Source organism: Nycticebus coucang, chromosome 17 (genome assembly GCF_027406575.1).
Source record: "Nycticebus coucang isolate mNycCou1 chromosome 17, mNycCou1.pri, whole genome shotgun sequence".
NCBI classification, from domain to species: Eukaryota; Metazoa; Chordata; class Mammalia; order Primates; family Lorisidae; genus Nycticebus; species Nycticebus coucang.
Window position 1 is genome coordinate 46,759,647 of NC_069796.1, and position 25,332 is coordinate 46,784,978.

At 40.6% G+C, this 25,332-nt stretch overlaps 1 protein-coding gene across 3 annotated transcripts in view; it reads right to left on the reverse strand.

The window, feature by feature from the left end:
* The window catches only part of JAKMIP2 (janus kinase and microtubule interacting protein 2), a 158,435-nt gene that overhangs the window by 45,801 nt on the left and 87,302 nt on the right, over nucleotides 1–25,332 (reverse strand). For all 3 annotated transcript variants that reach the window (XM_053567254.1, XM_053567253.1, XM_053567255.1), the window contains exons 2-4: nucleotides 15,821–16,097; nucleotides 4,831–5,328; nucleotides 464–673 (exon numbers count right to left, since the gene is read on the reverse strand). In XM_053567254.1, coding sequence (XP_053423229.1) covers nucleotides 464–673; nucleotides 4,831–5,328; nucleotides 15,821–15,949 — 837 coding nt within the window. In that variant the 5' untranslated portion in view covers nucleotides 15,950–16,097. The remainder of the gene's footprint in view (nucleotides 1–463; nucleotides 674–4,830; nucleotides 5,329–15,820; nucleotides 16,098–25,332) is intronic.

Consider the following 25,332-nt stretch of genomic DNA (forward strand, 5'->3'; position numbering starts at 1 on the left):
TTTTGACTTTTATACAGTTATACATTTTGACCCCTGTAGATGATAACCATTTTTACCAACTTGAAAGCCAATTGTTCACAAAAAAACTTTAGCAATTGAATATTATTATACTTTTATAATATAATATATACTTCTGTGACATAGCACCTAACCAGAGGAAAGTATTTTCATCTAATTTATGGCTTTTATAACAGACATAAGTTTGGATAGGTATCATCTGGCTAGAAAAATTCTATCAAGGCTTTAAAGAAATTGGTAATTCTCATGTGATCTGCTAATGCAGTGCAGACCACTTTGTTGTCTATGAGTTTAGAAAACTCCGTTCCCAAGACACTAGCTCATTTTATAGCAGCAGGTAGAATTGATTTCTTTGTATTAAACAGGAAAGAGCATAAGTGAAAAGGAAAACTTGGGAGTTAAATAGAAGTTGACGGGTTCTCCACTTCAAGTGGAGTGGACTTACAGGACTGCTGCAGTGTTCAGAGCCATCTCCTGCCCTTCCTGGAATTTCTCGTTTTGGACTGCTCATGTTACACTCAGCTTCTTTGACCAGAAAGAGTTGTTCATCCAAAGCCTCCTTCTGCAGTTGGAGTTTCTGTACATAGCCTGTCTGGGTCTCCAGTTCCTTTTCCAGGGAAAAGATGATCCTGTCCTTGGCTTTGATTTCATCCATCTGAATTAAATGAGACCCAGGACATAATATTTAACAGTGCTGTAAAGAAATACATTTTTACTGTGGTGTGAGTTTCACTTCTTTCATCTGATTGATATATTAAAAAATCATTACTGTAACAAAGTGTATTAAGTGTGTTGGCTTCATGAATAAGATAAGGTAACATTGTGTAATGAAGGGTTATCCCAGGTTAATTAGATGTTAAGGAGAGTAATTTTTTTTTTTTTTTGTAGAGACAGAGTTTTACTTTATGGCCCTTGGTAGAGTGCCATGGCATCATACAGCTCACAGCAACCTCCAACTCCTGGGCTTAAGCAATTCTCTTGCCTCAGCCTCCCAAGTAGCTGGGACTACAGGGGCCTGCCACAACGCCCGGCTATTTTTTGGTTGCAGTTCAGCCAGGGCTGGGTTTGAACCGGCCACCCTCGGTATATGGGGCCGGCGCCTTAGCGACTGAGCCACAGGCGCCGCCCAAGGAGAGTAATTTTTTTTTCTTTCCAGTATCTCCTGTGTAGATGTTTTGTTTCAATACATTGTTCGAAATGGTCTGGGTTGATTAGATATGGAAAGAAAAGCCTAACTCTGAAATGGGTCATTAATCTTAATAAAGATGAATACTAAACATTCCACTACAGGGTTTCCCCAGGATAATTTTTGGTGTTATCTCCTCTTTGGGGGAATGGGAATTCAAGTTCAACCCAAATAGCAGTTGCCACTATTAGTAGGTCATGTGTAACTGAAGAAACTGTGGACCAGACTTCAGTGGCATAGTCATTTCCAAAGACTTGGAGAGGGATCTTTCATGGCTCTTCACATTCCCAGGCATATTTCAGTCAGTTCTTAGCAACCACTTTACAATTGATATCAGAAAACCACTTTGTAAATACAGGGATGGAAAATACCTGGTAATATGAGCCACTATCTCCCCACTGCACATCTGTGGGATATACTTACTGATCTTAACACTTAATTCTGTTACGCCTGAGCATGGCCTCAGAAGTATTTCTCAACTAAAGGCCTTTGATACTTATTAACAGAGTTCCCTCTGACTGAAACCTTTCTGCCATCCCTAGATGAAGGCTAATGAAGTGAATGTCTATGAACAACCTTCAAAGAGAGCAGAGCCATTAGGTGAAAGCTTTCTTGTTATTTCCTTATATTCTATTGAATATTCAAAGTGGAGATGGAGAAAAGATATTTAATACAAACACCATTATGTTGTTTTTTTTTTTTTTCCAATAATGTCTCCTTATACACATCACTTTGTATAAATCTTTCATTACTGTGCTCTTAGACACGTGCTGTTGCCTCTAAGTCGCATGATTAACTTTTAGGTCAATTTTGGGAGGGCATTAGGCTAAATTCCACGTTATGCTGTAATATCATCTGATAACTTGGTAAGGGAGTAAATATTGTCCATTGTCTTTAGTTTCTCTTTGCAGAAGACTTGAGTCCAGTGTTTTTCTTAACTGAGAAGCATCTTCGCTTGTCAGACCTGTCATCTAGAATGTTATTTTTATTTATAGTTCAACAAAGCTCCAGAACTTCATGTTTCCAGTTGATTCTTATGTATTCCACCTAAATGAACTTGCTGGGAATACATTCCATTCCTGCCTACGTTCATCCCCATTGTCACCATCATCATAACAGAAATTTATCAATCTTTTACTATATTCAAGGTACTATACTCAGAACTTTGCACACCTATTCAGTAAGTTCTGTTATCACTATTTTACAGATGATGATTAAAGACCACAAAGTATAAAAACTCGGTCAAAGTAAATTGGCTAGTAAATTGTGAAGCCTGATTTTTAATGCGATCTTCTGATGGTGAAGACCATTATGTTAGGCGCTATGCTATACTGGCTCCAAGATTATTCACATCCTGCATTTCCAGAAGTGGTTTTCTATGGGGTACCTAGTAATTAGTGCTGAGCAGGCTTTACTGCAGAGTGCCTAAGAGCATGGGCTGTGAGCTTAGAATACTGAAAATTAGCCAAAGCTCTATTTCTTAGATAGGAAAGGGTATAGGCCAGAATTCTCTGGGGAGATTTTCCAGACAGAAGGGTTCCCATTTTTCTCCCTTGCAGTTCCGAAATGGAGCTGAGGATAGGGATAGGAACAAGGCAATAAGAAGGGAAAAATGAAGATAAGTAAATCTGCATTCTTGAAAAAGTTTTCTATGTTATTCTCTATGCACCAAGTTTTTTTGTTAACTTCAGGTGACTTGGATTTTACACTATTATTAAAAGGGGTTTGGGACCTACATTAGTTATGCTGGTAAAAAAAAAAGGTCATGGCAAAAATTTACAGATTAACAAGTGGATATAGTTAGATTTTATATTGAAAACCGTGAATAAACAAAATACTTTGTGCAAGCGTCCTTTTCATTTACCCACCTGCTGACTCCAGAGTTCAAAGTCTCGATTTATTCTTCTTCAGTCGTTGTCATTTCAAAAACCAAAGGCAGGGCAGAATTCAATATTTCTGCACTGTGTTTGGTTTTTAATTGTCAAATAGTGCAATAGAATAAACTGCAGATAAAGAATTCAGAAAGTGTGGCAAAGGCAATATTTTACAGTCACACTGTATTACAGTACAAAGAAAATTACATGTTAGCTTTTTAAAAGTGTTCTACCACTTTGAACTTAAAATTAAAATCCTAGAGATATCATCCAAGGAATGTCAATTAAGATTCTCAGAAAGTGATTGTTTAGAATTGGAAGATGAAAAAAGGAAACATAGTTTTTCCTAAGAGAACATAATTTTTAGAGAAACATAAAAAACGCTCTAACAGGTGATGGTTAATTTGGTAAGATACAACTAAGATATAACCAATGCTGAAGATCTGAGTGTAGATGAACGCAAGTATTTTTTTCTTCTCTAATTGGATAAGGCTAAAATTGTAGTATATGTACACCATGGAATATTATGCAACCTTAAAGAAAGATGGAGACTTTACCTCTTTCATGTTTACATGGATGGAGCTGGAACATATTCTTCTTAGTAAAGTATCTCAAGAATGGAAGAAAAAGTACCCAATGTACTCAGCCCTACTATGAAACTAATTTAGGGCTTTCACATGAAAGCTATAACCCAGTTACAACCTAAGAATAGGGGGAAGGGGGAAAGGGAGGGGAGGGAGGGAGGATGGGTAGAGGGAAGAGGATTGGTGGGATTACACCAGGGGTGCATCTTACAAGAGTATATGTGAAACTTGGTAAATGTGGAATGTTAAGTGTCTTGGCACAGTAACTGAAAGAATGCCAGGAAGGCTATGTTAACCAGTGTGATGAAAGTGTGTCAAACGGTCTGTGAAGCTAGTGAATGATACCCCATGATCATATCAATGTACACAGCTATGATTTAATAAAAAATAAAAAAAAAGGACATTCTAGTTTTCAGATGATAGTTATGTTTGTTTTATTTTTAAGCTTGGTGAGAGGCCTATGTGGCTTTTGGTCATACATGTTAGAAGGAAAGACCCAACTCTGTAGAGGCTGAGGCAAATCTTAGAAATTATAAACAGCAAACAAGCTACTTGGGAATGACACCCAAGTAAAAAATTTTAATGGGTCCTGTTTAAATGGCCCCTGTTTGTAATTGGGAAAAGATCTATTTTTGAAATGCTCAAGGGTTTTATTGCTGTGTAGCTTTCTTCCAGACACAGTTCCCGGAAGAAAGACTCCTGGTCATGCAGGATGTTCATGGTGGCCAGCGTTTTCAGATATCTTGAAAGTCCCAGAAATTTCCTCTACTCCTCTAAAAAAATTCCAACAAGATATTATAAATGGAAAGCCCACAAAAACATGCTGACTTTGGATGAGTTCATAATTTAGAGTATTTTAATAAATATCTGGGAGAGCAGTAATCATTGAACAGATAGATACTCTTCCTATATGTGGGGCTGGAGAATCTAGTTTTTATGAGAAAAGTGATTCCAAAATCTCTTACCATTTACTTTACAATTTCAGTAGGGCCTGGGTGTATCTAGCTATTTAACTACCTACCTAGCCACCTACCTCCCCATCGCTCTCCCCTGTGTTTTAGGTAGAGCGCTTGGCAGAGGCAGGCCTTGTTCGCGACCCACCAGCTCAGGGCCACCGGGAGAAGCAAATGCCACGGCGCTCGGGGACCTGGAAGGGACCGGTACTAACCAGCCTGCGAATATCCCGCTCTGACTCCCACTTGATCTTGGAGATGGCTTCTTGGTGGGACTGGTGCTCACTCCGAAGGTCCCCAGCCTTGATTTTGTCCGCCTGGATCATATTGCTCAGAGCCTCGTCCACCTGCTTCTTGGCCGTTTTCAGGTCCGTAATTTCCTGGAGGAGCTTAAGGCGCTCGGCGTCAAACAGTCTCCGGGCCTCCTCGCGGGCCTCGATGGTGAGCGCTGTCCTTACTTTGTCACTGCTGCCGTCCCGGAGAGCACAGAGCGCCGACTTGAGCCTCTGGATCTCCCCGTCCCGCACCTTGACCGTCCTTGACATTTCTTGCTCGTGCTGCTTGATGAGATTCTCCCTCACGGCCTGCAGCTCCTTCATCTTCTCCTCGTGGAGCTTGGACTTGAGTTCCGTCACCAGCACCGTGTGCTTGCGCTGCTCCAGCTCCCGAATCCTCTTCACTTCTTGAGTCTTCTCTCGTTCAAGCTTGGATACCTAAAGGCAGAGAAGAAAGGGTGAAGAGAAATGAGCCTCCGAGGGAGGGAAGGGGGGCTCCCAGGCAGGATCTGCAGCTCAGGCTGCTGTGATCTCCCAATTCCTCATTTCTTTTCAAATTCCAGGCCTCTGCGGGAATAGAACCCCGAGCCTTACAGCTAGGAATAGGGCGTGTGATAGGAGGAAATACCTAAGGATATGTATATCACTTTGTTCAGGTAAATATTTGGTGTTCTGGGGCTTCCTGCGCAATGTGTGGTCTGCACACAGGCACCGCCAGCGCCACCTCGAGGCTTGTTGGAAATGTGGGATCCCGAGTTCCCTCCCAGGCCTCCGAATGCGCATTTCAGTAAATCCCCAGGTTATTGGCATACATGTCAAAAAAATGTTTAAATATTGCTGTAATAGTTTTCGCATTGGTGAGGAAGAGTTCAAAACAGATCACCTGGAAAGCCTTTCAGACTGCACACCCCCAGCGAGAGCCACACTGACAAACGTGGGTGTCTCAGGACAGCTCATAGTTTGACATTGACGTCAAGTTAATAAAGTAGTGCCTAAAATGATATTTTAAAAATATCCACTTCCTCCTTTTTTTTGAAAAGAAGCTGCTGCTGCTGCGGAGGGTGAGGGATTAGAGGACAAAGACAGCGGATGACAGCCTCAGCACACCTGTCTAGTATGGACACTTAGTGTCACCCCTGAACTCTACACAGGCAGTCCCCGGGTTACAAACAAGACAGGTTCTGTAGGTCTGTCTTTAATTTGAATTTGTACATAAATTGGAACAATAGCCGGGCGTTGTGGTGGGCGCCTGTAGTCCCAGCTACTTGGGAGGCTGAGGCAAGAGAATCGCTTAAGCCCAGGAGTTGGAGGTTGCTGTGAGCTGTGTGAGGTCATGGCACTCTACCGAGGGCCATAAAGTGAGACTCTGTCTCTACAAAAAAAAAAAATAAATAAATAAAAAAAAATAAAATAAATAAATAAATTGGAACACATACATTTACCTGTTTCCTGTACTAGCCCCCTTTTGTAAGTGTGAGTCCTACTCAGACGTTTGTAACTCGGGGACTTGCTGTAATAGCCTCTGTTCCTGTGAGCTGTGTGTAAATTGGATGTTTGTAAGTTGGGGACTGCCTGTACATTACACACACAGACATATACAAACCACAGTGACAGCTATAGTGCTGCAGTTCCTGGGTCTTCTCTCTGACACAGGACTTTGGTGGCCCCTGTTACTCCCGTGTGCTCTGTGGACAGTCCTGTGTCCTTTTTTATCCTGCTCCTTTCCTGCCCCTAAGGCCAGCACTCTGAGCAGTTTTATGAAGAATTTCTTACAATCTTTTTACCTTTCAGGAATTCTGCTTAAAAAAATCTGTGTTTGGTTACATTTCCAGTGATCATACAGGTTTCTCTGTAGACGAGCGATGGCACTCATTAATCTGGCTGTGAGTCAGCCTCTGATTAGGTAGGTCATGGCAGGGCTTGGCAACCGCAGCTTGAAAAAGCCTTTCAGTAAGGCTTTGGTTGTCCTTCCCCCCACTTCATCTCTGTCGCCTCACTCTGTCTTTGTCTCTTCTGTCTGTCTCACACACACACACACACACACACACACATGCATACCATACACACAGAATAATCCGGAAAAAGTTAAGAAAATTGAGGAGCCCCAGGAGTGCTACCTAGTTGAGTGACATTAAATCTCTGCCATTTATAAAACTGGAAGGTGTCACAAAATAATGAGACTTTCTTTCCAGCTGAATAATTTTAAGATTCAAACTCCCTATTAAAACCATTGCAATTATCATGTAGAGTGTTTGAGATTTTACTTACCTTTATTTTAGCTAGAATAATATTTTCTAAGACTGCATGGCATTTTATGAATAATTGATTTTTAAAGGCACAGAAATTATTCTCATGATGATTATTCTAAAAGAGCTCAAGGGGACTTGGCAAAATAAACAGCCAGGCATCCTCAACCACCCACCTTGTGAGCTTACCTCCACCTGACGCCTGCCTGCGGGCCTAGCCTCTCACAGGCTCTAGAACTGTGCTGTCCTAGCTGGCAGCCACTAGCCACATTGACTGCTTCAAGTTTGAGTTGAGATTTGCTCTAGGTATAAAAACACTCTGAATTTCAAAGACTTAAAGTGAGATAAAGAATATCTCATTAATTGTTTTTATGTTGATTATGGAATTATTATATTTTGGATAAATTAAACTGTATTATAAAAACTAATTCCATTTCTTTTTACTTTTTAAAATTGTGGCTAACAAGAAACTTTAAAGTTGCATACATGGCTTGCATTTGTGGCTCATATTATATTTCTCGCGGACAGTGTTGTTCTGTAGTACTTAGAGGTTCATTTACTGAACCTAGCTTTCCCCACACTACTGGTTATACTCTCTCAGTAAAGCCCAGTTCTCATCTTACCTTTGTGCCTCCTCAAAAACTAGCCAGCCTTGGCTGGGTATAGGTGTCTCAAGCCTGTAATTCTAACACTCTGGGAGGCCGAGGTTGGGTGGATTACTTGAGCTCAGGAGTTCAAGACCAGCCTGAGCAAGAGTGAGACCCTTTTAGTAGAGACTTCCGTCTTTACTAAAAACCAAAAAACTAACCAGGTGTAGTGGTGCACATCTGTAGTTCCAGCTACTCAGGAGGCTGAGGCAAGAGGATTGCTTAAGCTCACGGGTATGAGGTTGCTGTGAGTTCTGATGCAAAAGCAGTCTACCAGTGTGAGAGAGTATAGAAGACTCTGCCCCCCCCCCCAAAAAAAAGACAAACAACCTAGAAACCTAGGCTTTTTTAAGTTGTGGAATAAAATCTGAGCCCCTTAGCTTTGCAAGGCTCTCAGAAAGGACTGGCTGGACTTCCAGCTCCCCTTTCTCCCTCTCCTCACCTGTCCTTTGATCCAGCACAGGGGAGGCCACTGTGTTTTGCACATCTCTACCTATATGCCTACTGTTTCCTCTTCCTGACCTGCCCTTCCTTAGACTTCTTTTGGGACCTCACATTCCTCATGGCCTGGCTAGATGTCACCCTCTCCTATCATGCCACCCTACTTGCCCAGGACAAAGTCATTTTCTCCCGCCACTGTCTACTCTGTGCACTCTGGTGACACCTCCTTGCTGGTCCTTTTCACATTTTCCTGTATGCTATTATTTATTTATTTATTTATTTGGTACACTGTCCACATCACCTCCTCTCCTTTGTCTTCCCAGATTGGAAATTCCTAGAAGGCCGCTAATGAGCCTTCCTCATCTCTGTATACCCAGTGGTTCCCAGGACAAGACATAATAAGAAGCCAGAAGGCATGTGTGGAGTTAAAGGATGTGTGCAAATATCTTTCCCCTAATGAGAGGCAAGAGTAATACTTCTTGACATACAGGCTTAGGAAACAAGGCTTATAACGTTACCAGAGCAGCCGCTCTAACAAAACAAAAAAATCCTAACATATAAAAATGTCCTCTTCTCATCTGGTTGATATTTCTCTGTGCTTCAGTAAGGACAATCTAGATCTTACTATCCATCTTTCTAAAGTGAATGGAAGTGAATATCATCTAGACCAGGGTGAGCAAACTACAGCCCCTGGGCCAGATCCATACTGCTCTTGTTTTTTGAATAAAGTTTTATGGGAATATAGCCACGCCCATTCAGTTATACATTGCTCAAAGCTGCCTTTATGACACAGTGGAGCTGAGGGTTTCTTAGGGCCTCTCTGTCTAACAAAGCCTAAAATATTGCCATTTTTCTTTTCACAGAAGACGTTTGCTGATTCCTATTCTAGACAATACAGTTTTTGAGAAGAAGGGCCTTTTTTTTATTGATTTAGAAACGATGATAACTTTTTCTTCTATGGGAAGTAACTTTGGGAAAGTTACTTTAGCTCATGTGATAGGAACTTAGTCATCTTCATTTTCAGCAAGATGCACTTACAGTAGGCATTTGGAACAGTATCAGGACTGCAAGAGCTGTCAGGTAACAAGTTACTAATGAAAATGTTAGCAATTCTTCCTAAAACAATGAAAAACTGTAGTCAAAATGAATAAAGGGTAAGAAATTATGGGTTTGCATTTCTATTTCAACATTTGCTATCTCTAAGAAAGTTACTTTATCCTTCTAAGGATCTTTTTTTTTTTTTTTTTTTGAGATAAAGTCTTATTTTGTCACCCTCAGTAAAGTGCTGTGGTGTCATACTCACAGTAATCTCAAACTCTTGGGCTTAAGTGATCCTCTTGCCTTAGCCTCCCAGGTAGCTGGGAGTATAAGGTGTGTGCCACTACACCCAGCTAGTTTTTCTACTTTTAGTAGAGACGGGGGTGGGAGAGGGCTAGTTTTGCTCAGGCTGGTTTCAAACTCCTGAGCTCAAGTAATCCACTTGCCTCAACCTCCCAGAGTACTAGGATTATAGGCATGAGCCCCCTCATGTGGCCCTGAGGATCTTTGATTACACTTAAAAATGCCTGTAATGGAGTTATTTTTAGGGTTAAAATAGACGATGTATGGGAAAGTACCTTAAACTGTAAAGTACTACAAGGTGTAAGGTAACATTATTTCTGGATATAAAAGGAGCTACTCATTGATCTAAAATTATTTATGTCAAATCTCTGAGGGTACATTCGATTGTATTTCTCTGTGATTCTATTATTTTTCCCAAACTATAAATTCCAAGCTTTTATGTGTACATGAAAGGAGGGATGAAGGAAATGAAAAATAAAGCAAAAATACAGGTGTATGAAAAATATATTGTAACCTGGAGACAAAAACAAGTATAAACAAACAGTAGCCTTCTTGTCCATCAATTAAGACTCCACAAAGCCAAAGAAAATTCAAAGGAACTGAGTAACATTTGATATTATGTCCACTTATTTTTGTCATCACTGAAACTTTTTTACAGAATTTCTAGGTATAACTTTTTCTTAAGCTTGAAAGAAGTGTTTCGCTTTAAAGGAGCCAAAGAATATGACATCTTTTATGGCAGGGGAAGAGCCAATAAAAATTTTGTAGCAAATCATTTTTTTGAAAATTATTTGCAAGGCAGATTGCATCACTAAGGACATAGATTGAAATATCTTAATATAAATCTTAAAATGAATATACAAAAATATGAAATATTTCTTAGTAACAATAAAAATAGAAAGATGATAATAGTTTGAAATAGAGAAAATATTTAGTGGAAGAAGTCAATGTTGATTAGTGGAGTTGATTTTTGGAGAAAAAATTCAGGTTAATCAGTCAATAGCTACATGTATCGAGGGGATACTATGAGTTAGAGGTCTTCCTAAATAGGCTTTATAAGTATTAGGACATTTAGCCTCCTGGACAGTTCTGTGATCTAAGAAGTCTTTGTTTCATCACAATTTGAGGTGAGAAAATGAGGAACAGTCTCCAAAGGAGGGCAAAAAAAGAAGGCTGACTAAAGTCCAGCTGGAGCTAGAACCTGGGTCCCGATCAGATCCTGGTCCTCTTATTTTCTCTGAAGCTTTGAGCAAGCTGTTCACCTGTGTTGGAGCCTCAATTTTCTCCTTTGGAAACTGGAATTAGACACCATTCTCATATAATTGTTATGTGGTCTGACTCCACCAATGTATCAAAAGTCCTTTGGAGAGGCTGGTACCCAGGGGAGACTTTAGATATTTCAAGATCCACGTGGGTGAATACCTCCAATATATGAATATTATATGATGTCACATGAATACCACCAACAACATATATTATACCACCAACAACTTATTGTGATAAGACTAACATTGCTATATTACATTATTAAGAAAATGATAAGAATTTTACTAATAGAAAGAGATGTTCAAAGATAAAACTGGGTTTCCTCAGTGTGTGTTGAGTTCCCTGGCATCTGATTTTGACTTGGAGGACACCTGGGGACTGTGTAGGCCTAAGGAGTGGTAGGTGAGGTGATCATTAGGAAAGTTTAATCCTACTAAGGAAAGGATACACTATGGCAGAGAAAAGAGAATTCAAGACTACCTTACATGGACCTCACATTGTTTTCTTTTCTGCCGTCATTCTGGCCTTTGGAAAAGGTTAGTGTAAATAGTGCCAAGATAAAGATGGTGATGATTTCAGCTTTAAAGTGATCTTAGAAATCTGGTATTTAAAAATCAGAAGTTCAGATGAAAGTAAGGAAGGAGTTGAAAGGTTATCAAGGCAAGACAAGTTAGTGTAAACTTAGGCTTGAATTATCTGTGCTGGAGATTCCTGGAGATCTAAACTCACTGTGAGCTGGCAGGGATTTTCACAGGCACGAAGTGACTGTTTCGCGAAGATGTGAAGGAACCATGACAGGAAGGTTGTTTATAAGGGAAGGCTTGCACAACCTGGGGAAGTACAAAGGATTCTATATATTTTTAAAATTTCTTGGTTTAAGCCATTTATGTTTCCTGAAAACAGAGCTAAAGGTGCAGATAGGAAGAAATATCCCCATCACAAATTTGGTCCCTGAACCTGGAGCCTCTGGAAACAGTCACTTGAGGATGGAGAAGATTGGCTGATTTTCCGAGACTGCCCTGGAGGCAGAAGCGTGCAGTAGAGTAAGATGTTCAGCCCTGAGCCAGGATCAGCACCTTCTCATGGAAGATGGGGATTCCAGTGTGGCCCCTCCACTGCTCTGTCTCTGGGAGCAAATGCGGTAAACAGTTTGAACCTCATTATCTTTCTCAGTGAAATCAGGACAGGGAAGGGGCCCTGCCTTTGTCACAGGCTTGCTGTCATGCTCTGTGTGAAGGTGGCTGTGTCACAGGCTTACTGTCATGCTCTGTGTGAAGTGCTCTGCAGTCTGAAGGGCTATTTCTACTGTGGCAGCTCCCGTTTGGAGCAGACTCCTCCCAGGCCAGTGCCCCGCTGCCTCTATGTAGGAACCCTGTTCTTTGTTCCTGTCCCTTCACCTCCTCTGTCACTGCGTTCATGCCTTTTCATGCCCTTTCTGCAACTACGATCTACCTCCATGGGAGAAGAGAAAGCCTTTGGTCAATCCCTGAGTGTTCACACACTAAGTATCACATCCTGACTGCATGGTGCCCACAGAAGAGACACGCAGAGACAAATGTCACCCTCAGAGCACTGGTCCAAGGAAAAGACAGACCTGGGTGGAAAGGATTTCCACACGGAAGCCTGGGGTTTCCCACCTAAATACCTGCTATAACAATACTTATGCCATAGGGTTCTTGGGAAAGCTTTTTGGAAAGGAATCATGAAATTGATTCCACAGGTAGTTTTGAGCGCCCCCTGCAGGCCAGGCAGTTTCCTCATCTGTAAAACAAAGATAACAATCACACCCACATCAGAGGCAGGTGATACAAATGAAATGAGATAATGGCATGAAAGCCTTACCAGGCTCGAACGCCTGACACTATCTGTGCAAAACATAACACACACACACACACACACACACACACACGTGCGCGCGCGCGCGCGCGCACACACGCCAGTGAAGAAGATGCTGTGATTGTCCCATTTGATAAATGAAGAGAGAAAATCACAGAGGGCTTCCATAACTTGCTCAGAGTCACCAGATGCTACATGAAAGAGCTGGGATTCTGGCAGGTTGAAATGCACTTACTACAGAGTGTGACACAGAGTCAACATACAATAAGTCATGGCTGTTTATATTATCCCCCTGAAGCACTTCTGACTCTGCTCTACACGCAACGGATGTTCTGTAAATGTCAATAGGATTATGTGTCTTGCTGAAAAAAAAAGAGTAATGCTCCATCACCCCAAAGGTTTCCCCCCTTTAACTCATCCACTCCCCAGAAGCTGAGTTATCATTTTGTCATCAGAGCCACGGAGGCAAACTGAGAGGGCAAATTCACGTCTTGGCATTGTTCATATTCTCTTTTTTAAAGTCGAGCCCTTTGAAAACACAATCGTATTTATTTATAATAAAACTGCTTTATGACTCATTTGCCCTACAAATTCCCTTTGATCTTTGGGGAAGGCTGGTGACAGGCAGTGAAACTTTGCTTTAGCTCTTGTTCTGGGAATGTAATTAACTGCCAAGGCAAGGGAGCCAGGCTGGGGCAGCCAGCAGAAGGGAGGACGAGAGGCTGTGTGCTCTGATTCAAGAGGCTGGCCGCCTGGCTCTTGTCAGAGGAAGGGGAGATTATGCCTGGCCTGCCAGCTTAGACAGCAGTGCCCTGGAGAAATGGGCAGACTCATTCCAGCTCAAGAGTTACCCAGTTTAAATAGGTCTGAATGTGTGAAAAATTGGCAGTAGTGAAGTCCTCAGGGCGTCTGCTTCTTTGGAATCTTGTGAGTTTGTTTTCTGTAAAGCAGCTACAATTTATGGTTCCCACTCTCCAGACTGACAAGCTACTTTCTATGAATGTAGTTTGTCATCCTGTCCTTACTACCATTAAAGGAGTCTGCTTCCCTTGAAATGTTACATTGCCTTGGGGAAAGACCAATGAAATGTTCACTGAGTGTCTGACCTGGAAGAAATTTTACAGTGGGGTGTTTGTCAATCCAAAGGCTGAGAACCACCTGCATCTGTGTCACCTGGACTGCCCTTTAGAATTATAAACCCTGGGTCTCACTTGCCTACTTTATCAGAATCCTTGGATTGTGGGTTCAGTAATCTCAATTTTTAATAGGTTCCCCAGGTTATCCTCTTGCACAGTGATGCATGAAAGACACAGATATGGAGAAACAGATTCAGTCATCTGAATCACAGGTGGAGAAATTGAGACCTTTGTATTTGTCTCCAAGGAGACATAAAGACAAATGATATCCACGTTTTCTGACTCTCAAACAAATGCTTTTTAAAAATGATATCATGTTCCCTTTAGTTTTGTGGAAACTAAAACATTTCCTTTGTGAATTTTACATTACCATCTCTTTATGTAAGGTCAAGGCTTACCTAAAATGGTAAGATCTAAAGCCCATTTATTATTATTGCTGAAGCTAGGACAAATAGATTTTGGGAGAGATAACAAATTAAAATACAATAGAGATGTTCATGAAGAAGAGGTAGATAAAATGGAATAAGAATATTTGTTGCTTTGTGACCAAGAACGCCTTTTTTACTATACAAAGAGTTATCTAAACAAGGCAACATTATGTTGCCATGGTTGTCTCTGGTTTGCAGGGAGCAAAAACATCTGATGCAGGCTGGATATTTTCCTAGCCAAGACCTTAGTTGATATTCACACCATCCTGGTGAGACAAGTGTGAGTGTAGACATTAAAGCGATAAGATTTAGAGAAGAGAAAGACTTTTCTAAACCCAGGTAGCAATGGACTCAAATCAAGAGAATATTAGAAACAGTACGAATACTAATAACTTTTTGAGAATTCACTATGTTCCAGGCAGCTCTCCGAGAACTTGACATAAATTTTCTCATTTAATCTTCATAAGTACTTTATGGACTTCAACACGGCCCTATGAGATAGCAGGAATATTTTACTGATAAAGAAATTGACCCTTCTTTCAATTATTCCTCTATTCATCAACAAATACATGCTGAGGTTTTAAGTTTTGGACATTATTTAGACTTTAGGGATACTAAGTAAGCTAAGTCCCTACTATCGTAGAAATGACACTCAGTTGGGGAGAAGTAGCATTAGATAAGTAAACACATAAATGTGTAAATTGCTCTGAAACAAGTCTAGAACAGGCCGTGGGGAGTAATGGGGGAAGTGTTTTGTTTCAGAGACTGGTCATGTGACCAGGAGTTGGACACCTGGAGCAGGAGAGGTGTAGAGGATGTGGGTGACTGACGGCAGAGCAAAGGCAGAGGCCCTACGTGTGATCATCATTTCTCTCTTAATTCAGCAAGGGGCTAGAGCAGAGAGATTGAGAAAGAGAGAAGTGAGAGAAGAAGAGATGAGTCAAAGAGAGGGCTGCAAGTAATATCCTGTAGTGGTAGGCAAAGTCCTTTGACTCCAAGAGAGGTAGGAAGCTCTTGGAGGGTATTGGGAGCAAAGTGACATAATGTGATACATTTAGGAAAATTGCTTTGACTGCTTCAGGGGTTTCCAACCTTTTGTTTTCTCTGCTGCACACTAGAAGAAGAAAAGTTGTCTTGGGCCACACATTAAATACACAAACACTAATGAAAGCTGATGAACAACAACAACAAAAAAGTTCTGTTCATAATTATAAGCAAAGTAAGTCCTCACAGAATCCACATGTAGTCCATGGGCCATGGGTTGGACACCCCTCCTATAATAACCAATAGGGGGCAAGGGTGAAACTTGTCTAAGGTCACATAACCGCTAAGTGTTGGAGGTAGTGGAGGAGGGCACTGTCTCAGTTTTTATATCTGGCTTCCAGAGAAGGCACAGATCTGCCTAGTGAGCATGCTATTCTCATTCTCTGGGTATCCTGTGCTCACTTCCTTCCTGCCACATCCAAGAGAACCTCTGTTGCCCAGTCCAGCAAAGGGCACTGGGGAGGGCAGTAGGCAGACCTGTGCTCCCTGCACGTGACACGGCCAGAGCGGCTCTCAGGGCCTGGCCTCAGGTAGCCCGTGCTCACCTTGGACTTCTCTTGATGCAGCTCTATCTGAATGTCTGTGAGCTTGGTCCTGAGGTCTTCGTTGGCAGCTTGAAGGGCGACAATGAGTGCCTCGGGCTTCTCGCCCTTATTTCGCCCTTTCTTGGACATTGTTCCTTTCTAAATGGAGTCTGTTGGTTTTTAATTCCTTTCAAACAGGTGCTGCCATGTTACTGTTTCTTATCCTGGACTGTGACGTCTCTGCATCTACTGCGTGGTGCTCCTCGGTAAGGTCTCCTCAACCGCTGTCCTGGAAGCCCTGAGAAGAGAAAGAGGCAGCAGTTAGCATTCCGACAAAGACCTAAACTAAGGGCCCAGTCTGTCCATTCTCAGCCTCCTTCTGAGGCTCTCCTGTCCCCTCTGCACATAAAGTGAATGATCCTTCTAAAAGGTTAGTGTGATCCAGCCAATGCTCTGCTTAAAATCCTTCCCTATTCACATCAACCTTTCACTTATGCTTGAACCCACCCAATCTTGTGTCCTTCTCTCCTCCATGTCACTCACTGATACCTGGCCATAAGGAGCACAGCTGTTAAAGAAGTTACCTACATGGTGACCTCATAAAGCAGAAAGCCTCAACTTTAAGAAAACCCAATGTACGAAGAAAGGATCACACAACAGCTAAACTGTGAGAAGTGGGGGTTAACTATTAACGGATTAAGGGATTAAGTGAGTCACTTCCACATTCATTCATTTAGTCAACATTGCTAGAGTTCCTTCCATGTGATGTGCTACGTATAGCACATTGAAATAAAAAATGTCAAAGTTTCAAAGCAAAAAAACAAACAAACAAACAAAACATGATCTATCTATCCATTAATCAATATCATCGCCCATTATCTATCTGGTATGAGTTGTTAAAGAAATACACGTTAATAGTTTCAGAGGGACTGCTCCTTTGCCTGGGGGTGAATAAGGAAGGCTTCTTGATGAAGGTACCATTGACCAACAACCTAAGGATTGGGTGAGATGATAACAGATGAAGAAACAGGTGAGGAAAATGGCAGGTGCTGAGACATAACAAAGAAAAATCATAGTGACTATTTCAAGGGGAAAAATGAGGTCTATTTAATTACAACCCCAGAAGGGGTTGAAGGCAACTAATCATGCTAGAAAAGTTTTTTAGAAAGGATAGATGGTGGGGAGACATAGAATTCCAAGCTTATACTCTTGATGAACCTGCTGAAGTTCTTGGCAGGTAGGTGTCCTAACAGCAGACCTTCAGAATGGTTATTCTGGTGGCGGAGTAGAGAGAGAGTGGAGGCTGGGAGACTGGATAGGAAGCCAATGATTTCGTCCAGGTAAAGGATGATAAAAGCCTAATCAGAACAGGGGCAAGAAGAGAAAAGGGGAGGGCACAGATGTTTTACTTTACAAATCCTTGACTCCTTCATAGGAACAAGGGGGTCAGAAAAGTATGGATATTACACCATTTAAGACAATGGAAAAACATAATAAGATCTTAGAGAAAGTTTCCCATGCAGCCTTTCAGAAAACTGGGTATTGTGTACACTGAAGAGCTTCAGTCCAGAGCTAAGGGGCACTCCTGCTGGTCACCCATATGTTCCAGCAGCTGCTGCTCTCTTAAGACCCTTTAGCTTTGGGGAACATGCTGGGATCCTGGGCTTTGTGCCATACCCTCATGAACACTAGGGCTATGCTCTCTGGAGTGTCCCTGGGGGCTTGGGGATAGGGAGAGGTTAGGCGGTAGGAAGGGCGAGCCTATCTACAGCAGTCACCAAACTGCCCACCACATCCTGTGCTAGAAGCTAACGTTGGCCTTCGTGCTTCTTGGCGAATCTTGCCAAATTGTTCAATTGCAGGGCTGAGAGTATTTTGCTTTTAGCATTGGGATGAATTCAGCAAGGATTTATAGAACATTTGTGTGACCAACACTACAGACATAAAGATAAATAAGACAGCGCTTACCCTCATGTAGGCACCGGGTGCATAAATTCACGTATCGATGTGTAATAGGTTTCTCTTCCTCTAGTTGATCTCTGAATGTTGCTGTTTCCCTGGGCTCTTCCGAACAGCCTCCACTGGCCTCACCTATACCGTTATACCTCTCAGTTTTAGATTCATAGCCCTGACCATTCTCCAAGCCTCAGACTCGTAGGTACATTCTTACTTACCAAATCCACATGAATATCTGATTGGCATTTCAAACCTAACATCACTAACGTAGATGTCTTCATTTCTACTCTCCCCAACCCTTAATTTCCCCATGTCTTTCTACATCATAAAATGGTGCCACCACATGCCCAGTGGTTTCAGGTGTAAGCTTACGAGTCACCCTTTCTTCTACTTGAGTACTTGTTTCTCCTATCCAGTTCACCAGGAAGTTCTGTTTACTTTCTCTACAAACCATTACTCTCTTTGGCCAACTTCTCTCAAATGCCTAAAATGCTGTTGGCACATAGAGAAAAAACGGAGCTTTGGAAAAGCTTCATAGTCTTTTCATAGTTGGACAGTCTTCTTGAAATTAAAAAAGGGCTTTTCTAATTGGAGATATGGAGTGGCAGAGGAAAGGGTTGGAGCAAAAAGCTGGGGCCACAAATTTGCCCAACCAGGGAAAACACAGACTGGGGTCAGATTTCAAAGTTTGGACTTAATTATGCAAAAATGGGGAAACTTGTGGCAGTACTTGAGGATACGCACTAATAGTAAATAGCTGCCAGTGACTAACTGCTTACTACATATTGTCGTTAGACTAAGTACATAACATACTGCTCTCAGTTACACTTCACAAAAATTTAGGAAAAAATCATTCCCAGAAAGATTAACATGCCAAAATCAACCAAGTTGATAGGTGGTAAAGCTGAGGTTCAAATGCAGGCAGCTTGAGACTGACAGCCAAGCTCGTATCAAGGGCCGTGTTGCCTCATATCTGCATTTTAGGGAGGTAACTGTTAGCATCAGGGAAGATGAGATGGTGGAAGGAATCAGGCTGCTCTAACTGTCCGTACAAGAGAAATACAGCCCTGAATAGATAAAAAAGGAGGTGGCAACGTTGACACGTGGAGCCATCGATGGAATCATGGCCTATTTGTAAACATCATTACTGGTCTGAATGTTCTTCTCTTCCCTTGGTAAATGACGGGTACATGATCTTCGAAATTTCTGGCAGCAAAAATGTGCAAAGCAAGAAATACAATAGATACATTTTACATTTTAACTTAAATTCTTTCTAAAAAATATAATATTGTGTGCCTGACTTCATGACTTCATGTATTTTTACTCTGGGAAATACTGTGAACTTAGCCGTAGGAAGGAAAAGGAGTAGGTGGAAAAATTAGATGCAGGTTCCGAAGAGAGAAAGATATCAGAGAAAGTTACTAATAGAATCAGTTTATGGATACCTCAGTAACTATGGTCCTATATACGCCTCTGGTGGAGAAGAACTTCCCAAACTTCCCCATTGTGATGGGCGCCTGGTGGGCTCACGATTCTCAGACTCTACTTTCACTACAACTCTGCTGTTTCCTTGTGCTGTCTTCCCTCCTCACAGCTTGGTGAGATATAAGTTGCATACCATAGAGTTCACACATTTATAGTGTACTATTCTGTAGTTTTTTGTGTATTCACAATGCTGTCCTAACATCATTACAATAAATTTTAGACATTTTATATAAATGGAATCATACAGCATGTATTTGTGTGTGTGGTGTGTGAGACTGGCTTCTTCCACTTTAGCATTCTGTTTTCATTATGCTAAGGTTCATCCATGTGGTTGACACTTCATTTCTTTTTACTGCTTAAAAGAGCAGTAAAATGTATAGAATAGCAGGCAAATCCATAGAGACAAAAAGTAGACTAGTGGTCACCTTGAGCTGGAAGAGATTGGTGGGAAACAATGAATGACCCCTAACAGATATAGGGTTTCTTTTTGGGGTGGTGAAAATGTCTAAAATTTATTGTAATGATGTTAGGACAGCAACCATGAGTCTGTCTCTGATAAAGACAGTAGAAAATTTAGAGACAACTTCTCAGGAGGAATACTCACATTTTAAGCCCACGAATGGATTAATAAATTGTGGTATATGTACACCGTGGAATATTATGCAGCCTTAAAAAAGATGGAGACTTTACCTCTTTCATGTTTACATGGATGGAGCTGGAATATATTCTTCTTAGTAAAGTATCTCAAGAATGGAAGAAAAAGTATGCAATGTACTCAGCCCTACTATGAAACTAATTTATGGCTTTCACATGAAAGCTATAACCCAGTTATAACCTAAGAATAGGGGGAAGGAGAAGAGAGAGGCAGGGAGGGGGGAGGATGAGCGGAGGGAGGGTGATTGGTGGGATTACACCTACGGTGCATCTTACAAGGGTACATGTGAAACTTACTAAATGTAGAATAAAAAAAAAATGAGGATCATTACTTGAGAAGCAATCCTTAAGGAAGAAATGGATTATTAGCGGAAGAATTACAGCCTACATTCATTCATTTCACAGACATTTATCGAGAAGGAAGTAAAATGCAGTGTTTTATAGCAGAGCATCGTAAATCTTGGGTCTGGCTACCTCAAAATCTCCTGGACATCTTAGGTGATGTGGAGCTCTGCCTCTAGAGATTTTAATAGAGTACTTGCCAGTACTAATATATGGGGCATCTTTGAGAACTTCTTATTAAGAACTTGGACTACGGAGTCAGACAGACTTGTGCTTATGTCGTGCCTCTGTGTTTAGCAGCTGTGTGATCTTGAACAAATCAGTTCTCTAACTCTCAATATTTCTTATCTTTAAAAGGAAGGAGAGAGGAACGTGGGTATTATTATAACTATAGTACACCTATGGCATTGGATTGTTTGACAATTAAGCGAAAGAACGTAAGTGATGCTCTTTCATAGCTCATGCAGGAGTGCTAACCAATTAGTAAGTGCTTTCTATTTTTATCATTAGCCAAAGTGGAGGAAATTAAACTGCCAATCAGCACTGTCCTCAAGATCCTTAAACTGAGAATGGCAGGGCTTAATAATAATTCAAATTCTACACTTACAAGCATAATAATTCAAATTCTACACTTACAGAAGCCTCATATATTAAAAAGCCCTTCCTACTCTTGGTTCCCTGCAGATTTATTTAGGCATTGGCACAAAACCCTGGAGAGAGGGGAGTGACACCAACATGGGCAAATGTGACCTCTGTCCCTCTGCACCACAGACTCTCTTAGTATGCTATTTCTAGAGACCAAAGAAGGACGCCACATCTGCAATCATCTGCTCCCCAGAGGGAGCTCTTTTTTATCATTCGGTGTTTAAGGAGCCTCAGCATCTATTCTTTATAACCAGATTTCCAGTTCTAAAAATGCCCATTCAGCATGCTTTTTTAATTGACAGAAACGTACATATTTATGGGGTACAACATAATGTTTTAAAATATGCAAAATTGTGGAATGGCTAAATCAAGCTAATTAACATAGACATTACCTTATAAACTTATTTTTTTTCTGGTGAGAGCAATGGAAATCTATTCTTTCTGTGATTTTCAAGTATACAATACATTGTTATTAACTAAAGTCACCATGTTATACCAAAGATCTCTAGAACTTATTCCTACTGTCCGACTAGAACTTTGTCTCCTTTTCCCCAATCCCCCCTACCCTACACCCACTAGCCCCCTATATGCCCCTGGTAGCCACAACCACCATCCTACTCTCTACTTCTGTGACTTTTTTCAATTCCCCATATAAGAGAGATCATGTGATATTTGTCTTTTGGTGTCTGACTTGGTTCGTCCATATTGTTGCACATGACAAGCTTTATTCTTTTTTTTTTGGCCGGGGCTGGGCTTGAATCCGCCACCTCTGGCATATGGGGCCAGCACCCTACTCCTTTGAGCCACAGGGGCCACCCACTTCCTTCTTTTTAAAGGAAAAACTATTTCACCACGTGTGTGTACTACATTTTCTTTATCTGTTTATTCCTTGATGGATGCTTAGGTTGATCTTGGCTACTGTGAAAAATAGCACTATTCTTTTTTTTTTAATAACACATACTTCAAGATTAAAATTTAAAAACTGGAAATTATAAATCAATTTATGAGTACTTAACTATGATGAATCTATGTTGTAGATCTTAGGTTATAATCAGGATTGCCTTGTCTGTCCAGGAAAGTAAAAATATCGTAGAAATCCTAATATTTGATATTAATTTGTCAGGCTACATTTTCTACTGGTTTTCACATCCTTTTAAAATACTACACTTTTTTTTTTTTTTGGCAGAAATGTAGCCAAATATTTGGTTGAGAGAGCTTGGTCACTGTTTACTGAGCCTTCCTCCTGGCTTTTGTAGTGTTACAAAGTCCAAGCATCGTTCCTACCCTTCAGTGCCTTCTAGCTTACAAGAAGAGACAAACATCTGCAAAGAGAAAACAAATCCTAGAGGACAGTGATCAGTAAATGCTGTGGACTGAGAAAACATGAAGACTTACAAGAAGGGCAGCCCCATGCTGAGCCTCTACCTGAATGAGGACCCTGCTGTGTGCCAACACAGTGAGCCATCTCATTAACCCTTTCAGATATTTAATCTTTTTTTTTTTTCAGATGGAGAAAGTGAAGATCAAAGAGGTTAATTAATTTGTAAACAATGACACAGTTGTGAAATGAGAGAGCTGAAACTCAAATACACATCTGTCCGTCTCCAAAGCTCCCTAGATACTATAACACTTTCTTAAAGAGACAGCAGGATTCACCTGTGGTTACCAGTGGCTACAGAAATAGCAAAGAATGAAAAGTGTTAGTTGGGAGCTTATGAAATAGATTGGAAAGTAATGGGTAAGAGCCTGGAATTTGAAATCTGAAAAATTGGCTTGGAATCCAATTTCCTAGCTGTATAATTCTGAGAAGTTACTTAAACTCTCCAAGCTTTTGTTTTCTCTTTATAAAATGGGGAAAGACCTCAGTATTGGCCTCAGTGAGCTCTTTTAAAGACTAACTGAGTTAAAATGTCCATTCAAGGGTTGGTGGGCAGTTGGCTTGATTCCATATTTTGGTGATAGTGAATTGAGCTGTGACATTCTTATGCAAGTGTCCTTAAGATAAAGTGATTTTTTTCTTCTAGGTAGATATGTAGTTATGGGATTTCGGGATCAAATGGAAGGTCTATTTGCAGGTTCTTTGGGGATTTTCCATATTTCTTTCTAAAGATGCTTCATTAGTTTGCAGTCCCACCAACAGTGTAAAAGTGTTGCCCTCTCTCCACATCTGTGCCAGCTTCTGAAACTTTGGGATTTTTGTGATAATTCTCCCTGGGGTTGATATTTGAAGGTGGTTTGATTTGCATTTCTCTGATGATTAGCGATGATGAGTATTTTTTTTTTATGTGTTGGTCAATTATCTGTCTTCTTCGGAGAAGGTTCTGTTTATGTCTCTCGCCCAGTAATAGCTGGGATTGTTTGCTCTTTTTTTGTTGATTAATTTGAGTTCTTTGTAGATTCTAATTATCAATCTTTTTGTCAGATTTATAACAGGCAAATAATCTTTTCTCATTCTGAAGGTTGTCTGTTTGCTTTGATGGTTGTGTCCTTAGCTGCGTAGAACCCTTTTAGCTTAATTAAGTTCCATTTATTTATTTTTGTTGTTGTTGTGATTGCCAATGGAATCTTCTTCAGAAAAATCTTTCCCCAGGTTGATACCATCTAGAGTTTTTCCAACTCTTTCTTCTAGGAATATTACTGTCTTGGGTCTTAGATTTACTGTGGTATATGTGTACCACCAAGTACTATTCAGTCATAAAAAATGGAGACTTTACATTTTTTGTACTAACCTGGACTGGATAGAGTTGGAGTACATTCTCTTTAATAAAGTATTACATGATTGGAAAAGCAAGTATCCAATGTATTCAATTCTAATATGAACCTAATAGATGAACTAATATCCACATAAGAGAAAAACTTAATTTTGTTCAAGTTGGAGGGAAGGAGGAAGAGGAAAGGAAGAGAAGAGAGGTGGTGGGGGGAGGGGAGAAAGGGGATCTATGTACTGTCACCTAATGAGCACAATGTAAGGGTTCATGGCACACCTCCTTGGTGAAGGGCACAGCTACAATAGGGACCTTACCTAATAAACGCAGGCACCGTAACCTAATTGTTTGTCCTCACATTAATCTGAAGTAAAATAAAAATAAAAGTTGGAATTAGAAAAAATAAAATGAGTTAAAATGTATAAAATGATTAGTAAATTATTACTGTCATTGTCATATTTATTGTTTTTCCAGGACCTGGCTATTCTCTAAATACCAGTTCAAATTTAAAGGTAAAAAAGAAACAGATTTATCACCACTTTGCATTAAAAAGATAGGTCAAGGGAAGCACAGAGATCACTGAAAAAAATGAAGAAATTCGTACTTAACGCTTCTGGGGAAATGGGACCTGTATTGACAGGATCAGTATTATCAGGGGTCTTGGTTTTGCAGTTGGTTCTGCCCCAAGCTATAAGCTGAATAAAGTCATTATTAATCTTAGGGTTTCCAATATGGCTCTAGCCACTGAATTATGTTTTGAAAGCAACTGCTGTAGAGAATAACTAGAGTTGGCATGAATGGGGCTAAATGCATCAATCTTTCTCCATAATTAATACTTGGCTGTGTCTACTCTAACAAAGCCTTGTTAGTGTGTCTACGCCTCTTTTCCTTTCCAAAGATGATGCTTTTGGGAGAGATGCTGTTACTGTTTAAAATGAATGAATTAAACTTGCATATTTTATTCCTGGTCACCTGCAGAGACATATTGTCACTTCCTAAACTCTTCTATATGCAGGAAAAATGTCTCACTGTACATCATTGAACTTGACACAGAAATTTAATGTAAAGGAGGGAGGGCTGCTGTTTAATCAAACCAGTCCAAACCTGGAGTTCTAGTTTCCTAAATAAAGAGCATGTGGTAAAGGTTTTTTAATCCATGACACATCTTTTAGAAGAAAATGAATCTGAAATGTTGACATTCAGCATAGTAGCAATAATCCATCTTCAGGATTGCAAATTGCCATGTTTGCATATCTCTTTTTGCTGGTCTTTGTTGTTCCCGTTCTTCCACCCAATTGTCCTCTTTACCATATAATAATAACAGCAAATATTATTACAAATTATGTAAAGTTTGCACATAAAAAGAATATAACTAAAAAGTTACTACTCTTGATGGATTTGTGTTTTAGATCCCAGGTTGAAAACTTCATATTTGAAATACACTTCATAAATTGTGGGGCAAGAGACAGTGCTGAGCACACATATGAGAGACATTCAAGCTCTTTAAGAGGCACAGACAGGAAGCTGGGTAGAAGTGGTGTCTAGGTTGAGATCCAAAGCAGGTAGCATTCATCCAGAACTGATCCGCTGCACACACCCTTGACTTTGCTCATATCATTCTTTGTTTGACTTCTCTCCGCCTTCCTCTCCTCCCTGGTGAACTCCTCCTATTTTAGGGCCAGATGGAGTCACCCCATAGTACTTTCCTTCCTACCTCTACATCATATCCCATGTGGAAGAAATTAC